Source organism: Megalops cyprinoides, chromosome 6, assembly GCF_013368585.1.
Source record: "Megalops cyprinoides isolate fMegCyp1 chromosome 6, fMegCyp1.pri, whole genome shotgun sequence".
Lineage (NCBI taxonomy): Eukaryota > Metazoa > Chordata > Actinopteri > Elopiformes > Megalopidae > Megalops > Megalops cyprinoides.
Genome location: NC_050588.1, coordinates 5,031,778 through 5,050,855, shown reverse-complemented (window position 1 = coordinate 5,050,855; position 19,078 = coordinate 5,031,778). Strand labels below are relative to the sequence as shown.

At 44.1% G+C, this 19,078-nt stretch overlaps 1 protein-coding gene across 2 annotated transcripts; it reads right to left on the bottom strand.

Annotated features, from left to right (window-relative positions):
• Nucleotides 1–1,374: 1,374 nt before the first annotated feature.
• LOC118779348 (glucose-6-phosphate 1-dehydrogenase-like) lies at nt 1,375–18,106 on the bottom strand. Of its 2 annotated transcripts, none has more exons than XM_036531409.1 (13): nt 18,083–18,104; nt 15,741–15,862; nt 9,219–9,256; nt 8,976–9,084; nt 7,836–8,053; nt 6,830–6,988; nt 5,828–5,953; nt 5,110–5,203; nt 4,441–4,627; nt 3,680–3,915; nt 3,398–3,474; nt 3,056–3,148; nt 1,375–2,525 (listed from the first exon to the last, which is right to left on the bottom strand). In XM_036531409.1, the coding sequence occupies exons 1-13, from the start codon at nt 18,102–18,104 to the stop codon at nt 2,435–2,437; spliced, it is 1,572 nt and encodes a 523-aa protein (XP_036387302.1). In that variant the 3' UTR covers nt 1,375–2,434. The 2 variants fall into 2 exon arrangements, with proteins under 2 accessions (XP_036387302.1, XP_036387303.1); XM_036531410.1 differs by having other exon boundaries at nt 2,435–2,525; nt 17,860–18,106.
• Nucleotides 18,107–19,078: the final 972 nt, after the last annotated feature.

Sequence of the window (19,078 nt, the reverse complement as noted above, 5' to 3'; positions counted from 1 at the left end):
TTATGTCAGTTTACGTCATATGCAGTTCGCTTATGACGGCCACCAATGGTCACTTCGTGCTCCCGGGCTTTGAGGTGAGCTCCTGGGGTCTGTGAGGCTACTGAATGGACCACTACCCTGACAGGCCAGACATTACCAAATGGAATGACAGACACTGGGCAGGGCAACGTAGAAGACATACAATGGAATGCAACAGTGTTTTAAAAAAGGATGTGTGAAAAGCATGTTTACTTTTGCATTCAGAATCCAGGCGCTAGCGGCATTTCACCTGCTAACACTTTGCCTAGGAGCAAAGCAAGAAGTGGGAAATGCTTTCGATTCCACACTGGATAAGCTTCCCACTTTTCTGCCCACAAGATACCTGACGGTTTCCTTTTGGTTCCGTGTTTTGTTTCACAACTCGCAGAAACACTATTAGTTACTGTGCAGCTACTTGTTTTTAACAGAATACTGGTCGCTTGCAGTTAACTACTTGGATAAAATAGTTTGTCTTTATGATAACAAGAGGATAGCTGAGTACATTATTTTGAGAAATTAGTGACCTTATGAGCAGTATCTAGTCAACTCTAAACTAAAAAGGTGTGATGAAGGAGCAGCTAAGAAGAACTTTGCCATTCAAACAATTCTACACTATGCATTCAAATGACCTTTTAGTCGACTGATCAGACTGGTGATACCTGCCTGGTAGCTGTCTGCATTGACTTCTGCATCATGTCTTTGACCTCTGAATAAAAGAAATGCAATGCTACTGCAGCTACTGATTATTTATTATTGAATGCAGAGTGTAGGCCTTATCTGATTGAAGTATCTACTGTTTTGCTCCAGCAGTTGCAGTTTTGCAGGACAGCCTTATGCCACAGCACAAGAACATGTTCTCCTGTAGAAAACACTACCATGAAACACTGAAGAGTCCAATGTGTTCCACCACCTGCAAAATCCCAACAGACCTGACTCCTAATTCAGTACATAATTCAATACCTCAAAATGACATCTGCTTTCTACTTTCCATCTGGAATGAACATAAGTACAAATGGATGTTGGATGAAGATAAAAGGAATGAGCCAAAAATAGGAAGAGCTCTCTGCTCTCTTTAACTTAAAGACCGCGCTGCTAAGAGCTCTGCCTTCGGAGGAGAAACTTTCATTTGACGTACAGGTAAGACCTTTAAACATGGCTGCCCTGTAAGTCTCCAACACACACACACACACACACACCTAACACCAGATTCACAGCAATAACAATGAGGATAATGACAACTTTACCATGATTCATTTGGTCTCATCAATATATTGAAGCCTAATCATGAAAAGTAAGCCAGAATTATATTCAAATCTGTTCTCACGACATTGTACATTATCACTTGCTCAAATTGTTGTTAATATCATTATTATTAGCTGTGAATGACAGATTTCATGGGAGATCAGAAGGGGCGGCAAACACAGAAAGAGGGGAAATCTAGGGGCACATGTTTTCACTATGCAGTGAAACAGACTTCCACTGACTCTTACTTCATCTCTCAGTCTTTTCTCCATCACATCCACCTCGCTCTTTTCTGCTACTGTTCATCCTCCCCAACCTGCCCCAATGATGCTACCAGTCACCTCTGTCTAGACAGGGTCATTGTTTGGCCATGTGCACCCTCTGCTTGAGTTTTACACCAGGTGTCTGACTGGTTACTGACCTGTCAGTCACACTTGTCTTTGGGCGATGGGAAAGTGTTTTTTAACTGTCATATCATAGATTAGCAGTGCTGGGTGAGGCTGGACCATGAATATCCAATTTATGATACAGTAGGCCAAACTGAAACAGGGTGACCCTTTCCAGACAGAGCATGGATATATCCACATGAATACAATAGATCTGTCTGTAGCTGTATTTTCCCTCTTTCTCTCCCCAGACCCCTGTCTGCCTCTCCCGCTGTTTCACATCCACACATTCACCCTCTACATTACTACTGTACAGCGCTACAGTACACAACCTCTCTCCCCTCTCTATCTCCACAGAACATAGTTTGTGCCTTCTCTCCCTCCCTAATAATTAAGTGCTATTGGTGTTTAATAACAGAGTGCTTCTCAATCAGCCCAAATTTACATCATACTTTCTCCTTCCTGAAAGCTTGCAATGTGCCCCCCTCCCTAGTGGTTAAGTGCTAGTCTGTCCCCAATCTTCCCCATGTCCACCTCTCTCCCTCTACCCCACCCCACCCTCCCATAGGCTTATGTGCCAGTGTCTTCACTCTGAAAACGTCCCCGTGTCCACCCCTCCCACCCTATTGGTAAGTGCTGGTTTGTTTCTCACGGTTCCCAGTTCCCGCCGTCTCCCGTCCCCCGTCAATGGTTAAGCGCTAGTGGTGTCCGACTGCAGGACCCTTCTCTGACCCTCACAGTTCCCCCTCTCCCACAGACTCCTCCAGCCTTCTCCTCTGGTCTCCTTCTCACAGCCTGTGGGGGTTCACCCACTTGTAGGTGCCCTCGTAGCGGAACCCCACTCTCTTCACCAGCTCGTCGGCCTCCGGAGGACCCCGACTTTGGGGGTAGGGGGGTTGGGGAGGAGGTGCCGACAGAAGTGAATGAGATGGCGGGAGGGGGGAATCGAGGATGACAGAAAGAGAGGTGATGGAAAAACAGAAGGGGAACAGGCAAAAGAAAAGGGGTAAGGGGATCAGAAAAAAAAACTGATTTTAATAATCACAACTTGGAAGAGCCTAAATTTTGGGATGCTTCAGAATGGCTGTACTTCAGCATTTTCCCATATTGTTGCCAGTACAGATGGACCCAACTGACATTATGTTTTTTGAACATCAAGTTTTGAATGTTAACATCATTCCATGCTTAACACCTCAGATATCATCTATAAGTTTTAAGCGATATAGTTGCATCATTCCCACAACATATCAAACATGACAGTTACCTGCAGCATTCATGGAAGATGGACATGTGTCCATATCAATATTCAATCACAGAATGAACCTTCATACTGTATATGTAGGACATGGTAGGAGAACCAACACTAAGTCAGTTTCTCCTTAAGTACAGCACCAGTCTACTCAACTTACCTTCCATATTTATAGGGGATGGGGGAAGTCTTCTCCTTTTCAATCTGATGCAGAAGAGGAGTGAAGATCCTCCATGCTTCCCTCAGCTCATCACTGAGAAAGAGAGAAAAATTACTTTTAAGAGGGTGACAGAGAAATCAAGAAAAAGAAAGAGCTTCCGTTGTCGCCACCTTTGCGACCACTATATGGGTGTGATATCTTCAAGTACCTTTCCTTCCACATCTCATGTGGAAAAATTGATTCATACTCAGCACTTACTGACAGAAGCATGGTGGTGCGCACCAACACAGAAAGAGCTGAGCAAACGCACCTCGGCAATGAGAAAGAGAGCAAGGGACCGACCTGCGCACAAAGTGCATCTGGCTCCCACAGAAGACATCGAGAATGAGGCGCTCGTAGGCGTCTGGCAGCTTCACGTCCTGGGGAAGGAGGCAGAACTCCCATGAGCACAGCTTTCGCCTGCCATGAGTGCTCACGACAAACAGGGCTCCAAGAGGAAGAGTAGGACCTTTTGCAGTAGGGGCTGCTGGGATTTGAAGTCCAGAGCTGGGTCTAATGTCTCCACCATATCTGAACATCACACAACAGCGTCTGCTGCGGACCGCTCGCGGCCCCTGCTCTCACCCGGTATCGGCTGTGGTAGGTGAGGTCCAGCTCCGCCTCCTCGGGGCTGAAGAACATGCCGGGCTTCTTGCTCATCATCTTGGCGTAGACGGCCTCGTTGGGCTGCACGCGCACCACCAGCTCGTTCCGCCTGCACTGGCCACTGAAGATGTCGCCTGGCACGTCGGTGAACTGCAGCCGCACCTCCGCCTTGCGCTCGTTCAGGGCCTTGCCGCACCGCAGGATGAAGGGCACACCTGAGAGAGAGAATCAGCTGTCATGTGACAGATTGCACCTCCTACAGCACAGTGTCCCTGTCAGTCTCCCGTTTTTGGCTTGGTCAAAGCTAGGAGGGGAAGGCTGCCCTCTGCTGGCTCACTTGCACTTTGGAACACCTCTTCCACTTTTGCAATATTCTTTTGCAACACATCTGTAATATTCATGAACCATACAGGAATTCAGGCTGCACAGGTAGAGGGGGGCGTCTAGTTATCCTGCACATCATCAGGAAGGAAGAGCGAGGGATGGAGAGAGGGAGAGATGAACAGAGAGAAAGACATTGGCAGAGAGAATGAAGGATGGACAAAGAGAAAGAGAGGGATTGACAGAGAGAGGGAGGGATGGACAGCGAGATGGACTGAGAGAACAGGATGAACTGAAGACAAGAGAAAAGGATGGACAGTCAGAGAAGGCTGAACAGAAAAGGAGGGCTGAACAGATAAAGAGGGAGGGATGGGCAGGCAGAAAGGGAGAGCGGGAGAGGGACAGGCCCCTGTGCTTACCATCCCACCGTTCGTTGTGGACGTACAGCACGGCTGTGGCAAAGGTGGGCGTGCTGGAGCCTTTGGGGACAGTGGGGTCATCCAGGTAACCCAGCTTGGCATCGCCCTCCCCCGCGGGGTCACCCACATACTGCCCCAGCACCACGTCAGACAGAGACACGGGGGCGATGCACTTCAACACCTTCACCTGGGGGAGTGAGGGGCACATGTAAACTCCACAGCGGATCAGAGATCAGTACTGTAACTGAAGGGAGAAGATAACGTTAGCTACTGTGACATGTTGCATTACATTATACTACGGCACACAACACTACTGGGTTCAACAGGGAGATGTACTCACTCTGTTGTTACCCCCTAACCCTTTTGTTTGTGGCCTGAGTGCTCAGTCAGAACAGTCCAATCTCGTCTGTCTTTCTGAGACATAAAGATGCTCCTTTGACATTCTGAATGTGTAAATACAGCCGCTGTCAGGAACACCTGCCCCCTTGCCAAGGGGGCGGGAACGGCTCACGGCGACGTGCTGTTGGCCTGGTAACGCACGGCGCTGTGTAAACGCTTGCTGAAAGGATGCCACCTGCATGGACGCTGCAGATCTGGACTTTTGTCGGGACCCACAGTTCAACCCACGGTGCCCCCGCGCAGCGTTCAGCCACGGCTAATTAACGATACCTTCTCGTCCCTCACGTCGTCGGAGCTGGTGGAGGCTGGCTTCTCCATGGCAACCAGGCTGAGCATCTGGAGCAAATGGTTCTGCATCACATCACTGGGAGGGAGAGAGTGAGAGAGGAAGGAAAGGAGAGAAGGCATTAGAAAGAAAGAGTTTAGAGGAACAACAGACAAACTATGCCAACAGCCAACTATGGTGAGTATGTCTCTAACAAGAGAAGATACAGCTAGATAGCTAGCTAACCACCTGCATGACATGTTGACAAGGATTTTTTTTTCATTATTAATAATTTATTAATTTGGTTATATTAATATCAATAACGATTTTTATCATGGGTAGCTATGTGCAACATCAGGTTAGCTTCCTGGCTGATCTCTAAATATGAGTCTTCCTCTTGGGCAGGAGAGAGTATACAGGGTTGGACCTGTTGCACACTCTGGAGTAAAGTGAGGCGCTGCTGGAAAGAAAGAGAGCTTCAGTCTCCAGCCTTAGCCATGCTCCTGCTGGCACTGGCCTGGTGATGCCCTGCTGGAGTGTGGTCTGGGTAGACACTGGAGGTGTGGCTACAGACTCTGATAATCTATTAAGGGTATCGACATTCTGATAGACTCCACTATATTTTGATAGCCTTATGAACGTTTTAATAAGACTCTGCTAGTCTGTTAAGGGTGACATGGGGGGGCTTGGGGGGACATGGGGAGGATATGTAAGCCCACGTACCGGATGATGCCGAAGTCGTCAAAGTAACCCCCTCGGCCCTGGGTGCCGAAGGGCTCCTTGAAAGTCAGGACCACACATGCCACGCTGTCCCGGTTCCAGATGGGACCGAAGATCCTGTTCCCAAACCTGAGAGGAAGAGCGAGTCTGTGAGTGGACTCACTCAGACAGCTGACTAACAAAGACTCATGCTGTATTTGGCAGTCTTTGTCTACATGAGTGAATGGAGTTTTGTTAATATTATACAATATAACTACTACTATCCCTTATATGGTTATATCAAGTAACAGGGCAGCAGTGTGGCATAGTGATAAGGAGCAGGGCTCATGATCTGGTTCGATTCCCAGCTGGAGTAGTGCTGCTGTACCCTCTGGGCAATGTACTTAATCCACAATTTCCTTAGTAAATATCCAGCTGTAGAAATGAATGTGAAATGAAATAAACATAACTCTGACCATAATTCTCCTAAAATGTGCATGGCATTAACAGACACATGGAACACTTCTCATTTCTAGCATACTGTAAGGTTACACATGAAAATATGTATCTTAGCATAATATAGTAGCATAATATTATGATTGAATGCTTATGAATGAAATGATTATATGTTTTAGGGAGTGTTAAACATAACATCTCTGGCTTCGTTTGAACTATACTAAGTTTGTTTCATAAAGTACCGAATGGCTCCAACTGGTTGACAAATGTATACGAATCTGGCAATAACAGATTTTTAATCAAAAGAACAAAAGAACTATAGAAGAGGATTAAGAGGAGGTGATCACATTCTGAACTACATTTCTCAAGTCCAGACTCAGTTTGTGTTTCACCTGATACAATACAATAGAATTTGGTACATTTACAGTGTTTGGAGAAAGCCAAATAACCATGACTGTTTGAGAAACCACAGAAGTAAATAGATGAAGGTGGAAGATCGCCCATGTGTGAAAGTCAAGACAGACAGACAGACAGACAGAGAGGAGGACTGGGAAGGGGGAGAGGCCACACCTCAGCACCATCAGGTTCTGCACCATCTCCTTGCCCAGGTAGTGGTCGATGCGGTAGATCTGGTCCTCGCTGAAGAGGGAGGACAGATGGGCAGACAGCTCCTCCGAGCTCTGCAGGTCGCGGCCGAAGGGCTTCTCCACAATCACTCTGTTCCAGCCCCTGGGAGGCACAAAGAGAGGAGGACACTCGGCTTCACATTTTCACACTGGCCCCCAGATGGACACTGCTAGAGAAACACACCTCACTACTCTGCCATCCATTCAAAAAAGACAAAGACAGAGTCTGCCTTCTATTCTACATCAGAGATTACAAATAATCAATGGAATACAGACCATTTCAGGATAAAAATATAACCATCGGTAAATAATGCTTTATAATTTTCTGTGCGATGGGTAGGTGGCAAAGCGTTTGTGTTGCTTTCCACAGAGAAATTCTGGTATGTAGTGGAGGAGTGACACTGATCGAAGCTTTCTGGGCAGAATCATTTTCTGGGCTCCTCTGCTGGCCAAGATCCTCTCATGCTCCAGTCATTCTCAGCCTGTATTGTCACTTTGGAGTTGCCAGTTTGCCAGAAGCTCCATCACTGGCTGATCCTCATTTCTTGAGCCATTTTTTCCACCTCCACACCACACAGAAAATGGTATTGTAACACTTTCATGACAACGTATGGAAGTGGAAAATTCCTTGTACTGAAACCTTGGACCTCTTTCACACTGAACAGAATAGTTCACAGTAAAGTAACTGGCATTTTATTGGAACAGGGTCTGGTTTCACTGGTACTTTAGAAATAAACAGAGACAGAGCACATATCAGAAAACATACTCTACACTACACACTCTACTGACAGGTTCTTATCACAGACATACTCTCCTCTTCCCTGGTACAGTGAGATAAAGCCACAGGGGAAAACCATACTAGCAGTCTTTTTCAGGCTGAACTGAGCCACCTGAAAAACCTTTTTTGTGCACATTCAGAGTGGCACCCAGCGGGTAGAGGCGGCGCTCACCTGGCACTCACGCACTGGTGCCTGATGTTCTTGGTGACGTCGTGGTAGACGCTGGGGGGCAGGGCCAGGTAGAAGAGCCGGTTGGCGTCGGCGCCCCCGGGCAGGGAACCGAGGTGAGTGTGCAGCCGGGCGAAGGAGGCTTCATCGTTGTACTTCCCGCTCACATACGAGTTCCTGCTGAAGAAGACGGAGAAGCGCTCCGTCTCGGCCTCTGCCACCTGGGACAGGGCAGGAGGGAGAGGGTTAACACACAAATGCACACACTAACATATACATTATATATATATATATATATATATATATGTGTGTATGTATGTATATATATATATATACATACATACACATACACATATGTAGGCACTGTTCTGCATGGAAATGGGAACGAGAGGTCACACACACAGGCACTATTCTGCCTGACATTCGGAGATTGAGGGGTTACACACACACACATGGATGGTATACAGCAATTGCTGCAGAGTGTTCTGGAAATAGCTTACGTAATTTTTGAATGTACACATTTTATGGTGCAACTACTCTATTCAAATAAGTTTTGTGGAATTAAATGTCACATCCGTGATGTAATCTGAAGCTCCCCCTTACCAGCCCCATCCACGGCAACACTTATTTAACAGCCCCTCCGAGCAAATTAACTACGCTACTTTATCCCAAAACACTACAAAACTACTACACTAATGACCAATGACCTGACTAATCAATGCAATAAGCTGAAATATATGTTTCATATGTTATATGTTGTATGAAAAGAATGTTGTGTGAAGACCGTTTATTAACACAGTTAAACAGAGCTACGAACCTCTGTTTATAGCATACAGAGCACAGCTAACTCCTGTTGAAATACTGCAAGGGCTGGCACTTGTGGGCAAAAAGATAGCATGGACAGTGATGATGGGAGAGACCACTTACAGGTGCTGACAATCACACCCAGAGACATTCCCAGTATTACAGAAAAAGAGAGGGGGGGTGATACACATTCGCCGTGCGATGACACTGCCACTCTCTCCAAGAGAGAAGGAGGTGCGCGAGCAGAGACGGGCCTCGCGTGGGCGGCAGCTGTACCACCACGGTCCACGAGACATCCCCCCCTCCACCCCCGGCTCGTGACCACCCCCCATCACTCACCTTCATGTAGGGCAGGCAGGCAGTCCTGATCGCCTCCACTGTCAGGTTGGAGCGGGCAAAGCCCACGAAGTGGGTCTCCTCCGGGAGGAGTCCGTCTCTGAACAGCCACCTGAGGGGGAACAAGGAGGGGAGGTGAGGAGCTCACTCACAAACGCCATTGCCCCCACCATACAGAGCAATTCAGTGATATTACAGCAATGTGGTAACATAGAGGCCGACTCACACAGTTAAATAGGTACCCACCATAGTGTAGGGTAAATCTTCTTTTTGGCCAGATCCCCCTGAAAAGGAAAAAAAAAAAAAACACATCAACTACCTGGATCAGATAGAAAGGGTGACATAACAGACATGCACCATAAGCCCTTACCATAGCACTGACATAATCTCCAGTAAAGTAGCTGGGAAACAGGATTTCCCTCATTGGCATGGATTACTGCTTTCCTATGGCATGATTACAATGCTACAGGCTGTACACTGTCACAAAATACTGGCTCACACTGCTGCCTGACTTGTTAAGAGGAATTATTTTTAACTGATGACTACTACAATATTGATTCCTATTCATCAGGCAATTCCAACTTCAGGCTACAACCAACTTGAGCAAGTTCACTATCTGATACACCTCCGCAACAAAATGCAGCTTTAATCCCAAACATTTCCATCATGACCTAATTTTAACTTCTTTGAAGGAAGTCTTGAAATTTAAATCTGTAGAACTGAAACGTGTGTGCCCGGGCACACACTGGGCAAACGGCTATCACAAGGCTGTTTCATAAATGCTTTGAACGTCCAGTCAGGCTCTTTGCTCGGGTTTGAATTATAAGGGAACAATCTTATGTAACCTTTGCAGCGCTACGGCCCTCACGCCGTGTTTCTCCCATGCTCTGCGCCGTCTCACTGTGCGGTAAGCGCAGGCCTGAACACTATTACCTCATAGCAATAATCTGCTATAAACGGCGCTAACACTGGACTAGCGCTGGCTAACCTGCAGGGTAGTGCAGCTCACCTCCTGGGCCACCGGTTCAGCAATGAGACACGCTCACATGTATACTGCAGCAAATTCTTGCACTACAGCAGATGGACAACCAAAAAAAATGTCTAAATAAATAAAGACACCATACAAAGGTGGCCTAAACAAGCCTTACACTCCTTTTTCCACGACATCAAACGGCAACATTTGGCTGTATTCCTAGGTAAAGTGAATGACCGTTTGCGTCACTTTACGCAGCTAAGCTCCCCGCCTCATCCTGCCCCACTTTACACCAGAGAGAAAAGCGCTAACTGAGGGTGACGCGACAAAAACGCTGTGAAACGCTATACAGCACTGTGAAAACTGAGCAGCCTGCGCGCCCCATTGTGCTCGCATTAGAGCGTCCGCTCGCTAAGGGCAGCAAGAACACTGCAGGCTGACGGCAGCACTATGCTGAGTCCTGACAGTTCACTCTTTGAATAACTTTTTGAATACACCTTGCTTTAGATGTATCCTAGTGATCCACGCCTAGGTCTAGGTCACTGGCTCGTCAACGTGGGTCCCAACGTGACCCCTGGTCAAGTTTCTGCGGGGTTTTCAGTTTCATATAATGAAGCGGCCATCAACAATTACGTACAATTACAGCCATCACCTCTCTAAATTATCCTTAAAATACCAGCCTGGATAAAGCCAATGCATGTAATGGTGCATAATTTTTTTAAGTCTATGATGGAACCTTTAGAATCACAGGCTTAGGTAGCAAAGTACCATTTTATACAGTTTACCATAGTGTAAAGCCTAAACTATTATGTATTGTAATGCACTCATGAAAAGAGTATGAACTGGAGCTGAACTGGAACACATTACTGAGGCGGGGTGAGTATCAGTCACTGACAAGATACAGACTTGAGCAATATGGAGATGGACTCATATGTCCATACACACATAAGGAAATGGCATTTCATGTTTGCAATAGTACAGGGATCTTTCTCTGTCCTCTTCCTCTCTCCATAGTGACCTGCCATCTCAGACCGAAAAAATGCTGCCAGAAACTGAACACACCAGTTCCATCTGTCCCTCTCTTCAGCTCTCTCTCCTTCAGTCACACCCCCCCCCCCCCCCAAAAAAAAAAACTACACAGCCCAGAGGAGGAAAGGGAAAAAGAGAATACTTCATAAAAACACTTCCTGCTATTAGCCAACAAAGAACATCTTTCAGACCTCTGGAGTGAAGGAATGGGAAAAATTAAGAAAGCACGAGGAATACATAGAGTCTGTGTGTGTGTGTGTGAGAGAGAGAGAGAGTGTGAGCAAAAGAGAGAGAGAGAGAGAGAGAGAGAGAGAGAGAGAGAGAGAGAGAGAGAAAGAGTGATACAGTTGGTTCATATTTCTATTTAAGCCAAACATAACTGGGCTATGATGAATTATGACTTGACAGACAGAGATTGTTCCTGTATTACTCAGTTACACAAGCCCTTACAACACTCTCTCTCATATTTTATCCACTTCCTCATCTATGTTCCCTTATCTGTTCATGGGAGACTCATCATACTTTTCCTTCCTTGGCCAATCTGCTCCAAGAGCACAGTCAGATAGGCTAAGTAGTGTGGCTAATCGGTTTTCTGCTCTTCTAAGAGCTGCCCTGGAAAAGCCTGATAACCCACGTTTTCATAACTTTCAGTAAATCACTTTTAAAAAAAAAAAAAAACTGTGGGAAATAGGGACGTGATGTGATCACTCGATTGATCATTCAATCACCTGTTAGTCATGCGCGTCGACCGATTATCTGGTCGTTAGATAATCGGGGCCGATATTTGCAAAATTTTGATTATCGGTCATTGCTATATTTTTATCTACATTCCTGATTTAAAAAAAAAATTGGAGGCAATGCGTGTACTATCCCGACGCATTTCCTCTGTCAGAAAAACTGCTATTGGTATGGCTAACATTCCATAAAATTCCCTCATTGGCCGAGAGACAATGTTATCTGACCTTGAAAATCAAACGTTTTCTCACACCTGCTGCTGGAAAAAGTATGGAAGGTAAATATCCAGTAAAAGGGTCGTTGTGCTCAAACCATGCCGTTAACCAAACTGCACAAGGCTAACTGGACTTTTTGAAGCAGTATAAGTAGTCTACGCTTAAGCTAAAAAAAAAAAAAAGCTTGGAATATAAAAGAAATAAGGACTAATTGGTGCACTTGCGCTACAAGTTGCAAAAGTTTGACACTGCACATTTAACAAATAGTAATGCATATTTCTTCGAATGTTTCATTTGAAAGAATAAATTTACCCTAAAGCACAGCCCTTTTGAAATACAGTCGTCATTTAAGCAACTGTTCACGAAATTAAATTTTAGCTCGCTTGCGGTTGCACTGTATGTCGGAACTTCGCGGCAAAGCTGAAAATACCCGTTTGCCGCTTTGAGGTTTCCTCATTTGGCCTCATCATCATCATCATGGAAGTCGAGTTATTAAAATAAAAAATTTACAGCACACAGTTTGCACTTCACAGTATTTTTGCTAACTTTATCACAGTTCTTCCACACGGTACCCTACTTTGAGCTGTCCATTTTTCACATAAAACGCACAGGCTAGTTTTATGGTTTGATATTTAATACTTTACGATGAAAATGCAGCCTAAGTGATGCATCAATTCGCTTTATTTCTTACGAAATGATTGCCATCGTTCGTCCGATAATTGAATACTTTTGAAATAGCGATAGGCATCTGCTGCGTAGCTAAAATAAGATAACCATCGAGAAATTTACCCACAACGTCAATATTAGCTCCCTTTTAGTAGGCCCTGTCTCTAGTAGGCCTACACCGTCTCATTCGAACGTGTACACTCTCGCACACACGCTGCAGCTCAAATGTGACCTTCACAGATAATCTGTAATGCCAAATGTGGTCATTTTACTTTTTAAGGTTATTTTTATCTTTGAGAAAGAATTTTCATTTGATCTTTTTGCACTTTATTTAACTGTATGCCTGAAAACATATGACTAAGTAAAGAGGGTTTGTTATTTGTAATTAAGTCCATGTTGTCACAGCGCGGGGGAGAGACGGACATGTTAAAAGCATTCAAATATCAGCCTGAAATATCGGTTATCGTCCTCTTTTTGTCACAGATAATCATTATCATATCGGCCTTGAAAAAAACCATATCGGTCGACCCTTAGCGTCGACAGTAAAATCTAATCAAACTTTCCCCCCCCAAACTGTTTACAGTGCCTTGCGAAAGTATTCACCCCCTTGGCATTCTTCCTATTTTGTTGCCTTACAACGTGGAATTAAAATGCATATTTTGGGGGTTTGTATCATTTGATTTACACAACATGTCTACCACTTTGAAGATTCAAAATATTTCTTGTTTGTTTCACAATAAAAAAAAACTTAAAAAGAACTTGAGTGTGCATAACTATTCACTCCCCCAAAGACAATACTTTGTAGAGCCACCTTTTGCAGCAATGACAGCTGCAAGTCTCTTGGGGTATGTCTCTATAAGCTTGGCATATCTAACCACTGGGATTTTTGCCCATTCTTCAAGGCAAAACTGCCCCAGCTCCTTCAAGTTGGAAGGGTTTCGCTGGTGTACAGCAATCTTTCAGTCATACCACAGATTCTCAATTGGACTGAAGTCTGGGCTTTGACTAGGCCATTCCAAGGCATTTAAATGTTTCCCCTTAAACCACTCGAGTGTTGCTTTAGCAGTGTGCTTAGGGTCATTGTCCTGCTGGAAGGTGAACCTCCATCCCATCTCAAATCTCTAGAAGACTGAAACAGGTTTTCCTCAAGAATTTCCCTGTATTTAGCACCATCTATCATTCCTTCAATTTTGACCAGTTTCCCAGTCCCTGCCGATGAAAAACATCCCCACAGCATGATGCTGCTACCACCATGCTTCACTGTGGGGATGGTGTTCTTGGGTTGATGAGAGGTGTTGGGTTTGCGCCAGACATAGCATTTTTCTTGATGGCCAAAGTTCAATTTTAGTCTCATCTGACCAGAGTACCTTCTTCCATATGTTTGGGGAGTCTCCCACATGCCTTTGGTGAACTCCAAACATGTTTTATTTTTTTCGTTAAGCAATGGCTTTTTTCTGGCTACTTCCATAAAGCCCAGCTCTGTGGAGTGTATGGCTTAAAGTGGTCCTATGGACAGATACTCCAGTCTCTGCCGTGGAGCTTTCCAGCTCCTTCAGGGTTGTCTTTGGTCTCTTTGTTGCCTCTCTGATTAATGCCCTCCTTGCCTGGTCTGTGAATTTTGGTGGGCAGCCGTCTCTTGGCAGGTTTGTTATGGTGGCATATTCTTTCCATTTTGTAATGATGGATTCAATGGTGCTCCGTGGGATGTTCAAAGTTTGGGATATTTTTTATAACCCAACCCTGATCTGTACTTCTCCACAACTTTGTCCCTGACCTGTTTGGAGAGCTCCTTGGTCTTCATGGTGCCACTTGCTTGGTGGTGCCCCTTGCTTAGTGGTGTTGCAGACTCTGAGATACTGATATCATGTGACAGTGTGTGACAGATTGCACACAGGTGGACTTTAACTAATTATGTGACCTCTGAAGGTAATTGTTAGGGGCTTCATAGCAAAGGGGGCAAATACATATGCATGCACCACTTTTCAGTTTTTTATTGTTTAGAATTTAGAACAAGTTTTTTTTTTTCATTTCACTTCACCAATTTTTGGTGTAGGTCTATTACATAAAATCCAAATAAAAATCCATTTAAATTACAGGTTGTAATGCAACAAAATAGCAAAAACGCCAAGGGGGGTGAATACTTTCTCAAGGCACTGTGAAACAAAAGAGAACTGTTAAACATTACTGGGCAATATTTTAGGAAGAATGGGGCTTTTTCTTTCCTATTCTAAGCTTTCTGGTTAAAGAAATTGATAGCTTGAGCAGCGGTACTGTGTGAAAAACACATTTTACATTAACTGCATTTAACATCAACTGTTTTGACAGAAAAATAACTAATATTCAATTCAGGAATTGCTGCTCAATGACTTTATATAATGTGACACTTTTTCATTTAATTACATCAATATATTGTTGCTATGGTAGATTATTTAACACAGCATACCTTTAAAATAACTGTCAGAAACATATGTCACTGACATCCTTAGTATAACACATGATGATTGTATTGAGATTGTTTTAATTCCATCCCAGTTAAATTCCAATGTTGACCTATAAAAGGTGGGAGTAGGAATATAATTACACACACAAATAGTGTGGAATGTGGGATATTCCCTCATTACACCCTTAAAGCTACAAAACAGTGCCACAAATAGACATATTGAAGGAACATCCCAACCAACATGTCTCTTTGTCAAAAGATCTTACAAGGGTGTTCAGCAATTCCCAAATTAATAATCTTACAGTAACCGGGCAAACGTCTTACATTTCACAGAACCAAGAGAGTGGACTTAAGACAGTAAAGTCTTTCCTACAACTTACTGACAGTTTGCTTAAATAGCTACAACATAATAACAATATTACTAATGGATCACATTTATATAGCACCTTTCAGCCTTTCGAGGTTCTCAGAGTGTTTTACAATGATGAGGGAGACTCAGCTCAGCCAGCACTACTGTTTAGCACCCACCTGGCTGACACACAACAGCCATTTTCGGCACCAGAATGCTTACCACGCATCAGCTAAATACGGTTCTTTAGCCAGGGGACTGTGGTTACTGGGGGGGGGGTCTTTGTTGTGTGTGGCAGCAAGAGCCCTGGGCTCTTACAGATATGTGGAGGCACACTCTATGCTGTGTGGCTGTCACTCACCGAGGCGCCCATGATGATGAAGATGTGAGTGTCTGACTGACGAAACTCCTCATCGTCATGCAGCTCTTTCCTCAGCTCCCCAAAGACCTGGGAGCGAGAGAGTGGGAGCGCACTCATCCTCTCTGAGAGGGAAGGGGGGAGAAATAGAGAGATATAATTATGTTTACAGACATTTATTTTGCTGAAACTCCTCCTCAGCTGGTTACAGAGTATTATTGGGTACAGGACCTGAGCACAGTAGAACACAGACCTCACACTCCAAATGTCACAATGCAGAAAACAACAAGTTACAAGTCAGTGTACAGAAAAGTGCAGATTCTGTCTTGAGCCTCATATTCCCACAGCACAAGCGGAACTGAATAAAAACCACACATATGAGCATTATCCTTATTCATAGTGACAAATTGTTCTGGTGGGGTGTCCTGGTTAAAAATGAACCCACCTGTACAATATTTAGTTAAGTCATACAGCATAGTTTCTGTTCTGTCTTGTGGAAGTCAGTCATGGAATCTCAAGATGCATCAGACTACCCTCTGATGTGAAAATGCATTCAATAAAGACAATGTAGGCTAAATGTGGATTACTACCATTATATCACTATGAATATCAGTAAAACCAATTAATATCACTACTAATATTTCTAGTGCTATTATTTATATGGCACAGGTTTGAAACAGAGATACATTGGTCCTGATTTTTGTACCAGTTTGGCCAACCAGACCATCAAAATGTATGTGCTTCTATTATTGTCATTATTACCTCTCTGAACACTGACGCATGGGAGCCAAACACAAGGGGATTTAAGGGTTAACACATTAACAAAAAATGCTTAATCTAGGGGATTAATAACACAACACTGCACGCCATCGGAAAGGGGAACAGCCAGTTCGCAGAGGCTATGGTTTACACCAGAGTTTCTCAAACCTTGGTTACTGTAAGCCACTGCGAAACCCATTTGCGAACTCGGGGGAGCCCAAAACCAAGTTTGAGAAACTCTGTTCAACACATCGACAAAACACAGCACAACACGGCACCAGAAATCATCTAAATACAGTGTGATAAACTGAGATTTTTGCGTGTAAAGGTTAGGTTTGCCTTCCTGAGATTCGCACATACCGGGCTCTTGACCTATACTGGCAGGTCTTTCTGTAAGAAGAGTCAAGAACAGTGGAAGGAAGTAAGGAAAAATGTGAATGAAGTTGCTAATAGTATTAATAATTCGATATTTTTCCTGTAAACCTGGATATGCCAAATGACACCTATGTCGGTCACTGAAGATTACAGATAATAGTATAAATATGCTCAATGAGATCTCATTCTTATTTTAATGTCTCCTCTGTAAATAGCTCTTAAACATTTCTCCTTTGGATGTACGTTAACTACGCAGTCGCTAGCACTATATCTAGGTAACAAGTTGTATAACTACCAGGTTTCTTTCACTAATGCGAGAGGTGACTAAAATCAGAGAGGTGCAAATGGAAGCAGGTAGTCAAGAGAAAAAAAAGTTGTAACAATCCGCCACTAGAAGCAGGACACGCTCCCATATGCACAAGCAAAAATAGGAACACGACACACAACTATAATGTTATTAGCTAGCAAAATCCTCACCCAATCCCGTCTTTAAAAGGCTCAACCTGCTGCACTAAAGCCATGAACTACCCAGCTAGCTAACGCGACAAAATGACTACTTCCCTTTCAATCACTCAGTAAATCAGCCAGCTCTACACGCCTAGCTATACTCCAGCTACTATGGGTTACACAGACATCACTAGAAATGCGAGTGAATATGCTGTTATTAGCTATAACGTTAGAGTAATAACTACATAACAAGTCAGCTAACGTCATCTAACAAGATAAATGACTTGCTGATGGTGTGCATGCCGTCGGTATAGCATGCTAGCTAGCGACTGTCATAACAAGGCTAAATAGCTGCCTACCTTGGTATGTTCGTCAGATGATTAACCAATCAGATGTCTGATATAACTAACGTTAGCTGGTTAACTTACGTTACTATACACTTAAACTGGAAAGGTGGTTCTCTGACTGCCAAGATGAAATTACACAGTTCATGAGCTCGCTAGCTAGCGAAAAGGATGTTGCTAACAAGCACGCTACTTACATCTGAAGGCTCTCCCAATAGGTGTGCTGAATTAGATGATGCGTCCAATATGGACAGCTAACGTAGCCAGTCTACCTTTCCAACAGCTCGGAGCTAAAGTATTCCAGCTCGCCAGCCTAGCAACGTACTGGTACCCTGGCGCTCTCGTTTTCCTTATTTCTTTAGTTCCTGTTACAGTGACAGGACCGAATTCTGTGATTTTATTGGTTGAAAAAAAACTCACCAGCGCTCGCTCGACTCCCCATCACTTCTGACCACAGTGACACCACGCTATGAGGAGCGGCAAACAGAGACGGGGGCGGAGAATCATGTCAACACGCCCTAAAATTAACTGGCGAATTAAATTCTGAAAGTTTTGAATGACAAGCCTATCGTGCAATAATAGCCTAGCAGAGTGTAGGTGTTGTCTATATTTTACACCAACCAGAAAGTGACGTTGCACATTGGCTTTAGAATGTGTGTTTTGCATCAGATAAGTGGTTTGACAGGGTTTAGCTCCTGCGGTCTCTTTCGTCACCTGGTTCAGGGAATAACTACAAAAGTTATTCTAGACCAGTGTTTCTCAACCTTCTCCTGGAGGGCCCCCTGCCCTGCATGTTTTAGGTCTCTTCCTGCTCTAACACAGCTGATTCAAATGATCAACTCGTTATGAACTCCTGAAGCTGCTTAATAACAAACTGATCATTTGAATCAGCTGTGTTGGAGCAGGGGGAGATCTAAAACATGCAGGGCAGGGGGCCCTCCAGAGGGTTAAGAAACACTTCTGGACAGAATGAGCTCACACCCTATTTATCAATCATGAATATAAAACCTATACACAGCTTTTTGCATAATACCAATGATAAACCCAGTGTTCTGAATTCTCTCTGTAGGAGTGTTTGATTTCATATAAAACACCAATACCCCCAGCAGTTTTTTTTTTCATGCCTAAGAAATAAATCAGTCTAAATGTTGTCCTCACATATTAAAAATTGTAGTCATAATTTTAGTGCATCTTTCAAATTCCATATAACTGGCATGCTTTAGGCAGAAACCTAAAATTTTCCATTCAAATGTTTTGCCCAGAACTAGGTTCCATCACTCCAGGAAAAATCCATCTGCTTGTTGATGTCTGCATCTGAAACTACAGGTAGTGAACACCAATATTATTTTGCCTTCAGTGAGGCCACATCCACTTAGATCTGCCAGGGTTCCAAGCAAGATAGCATTGGTACCCATT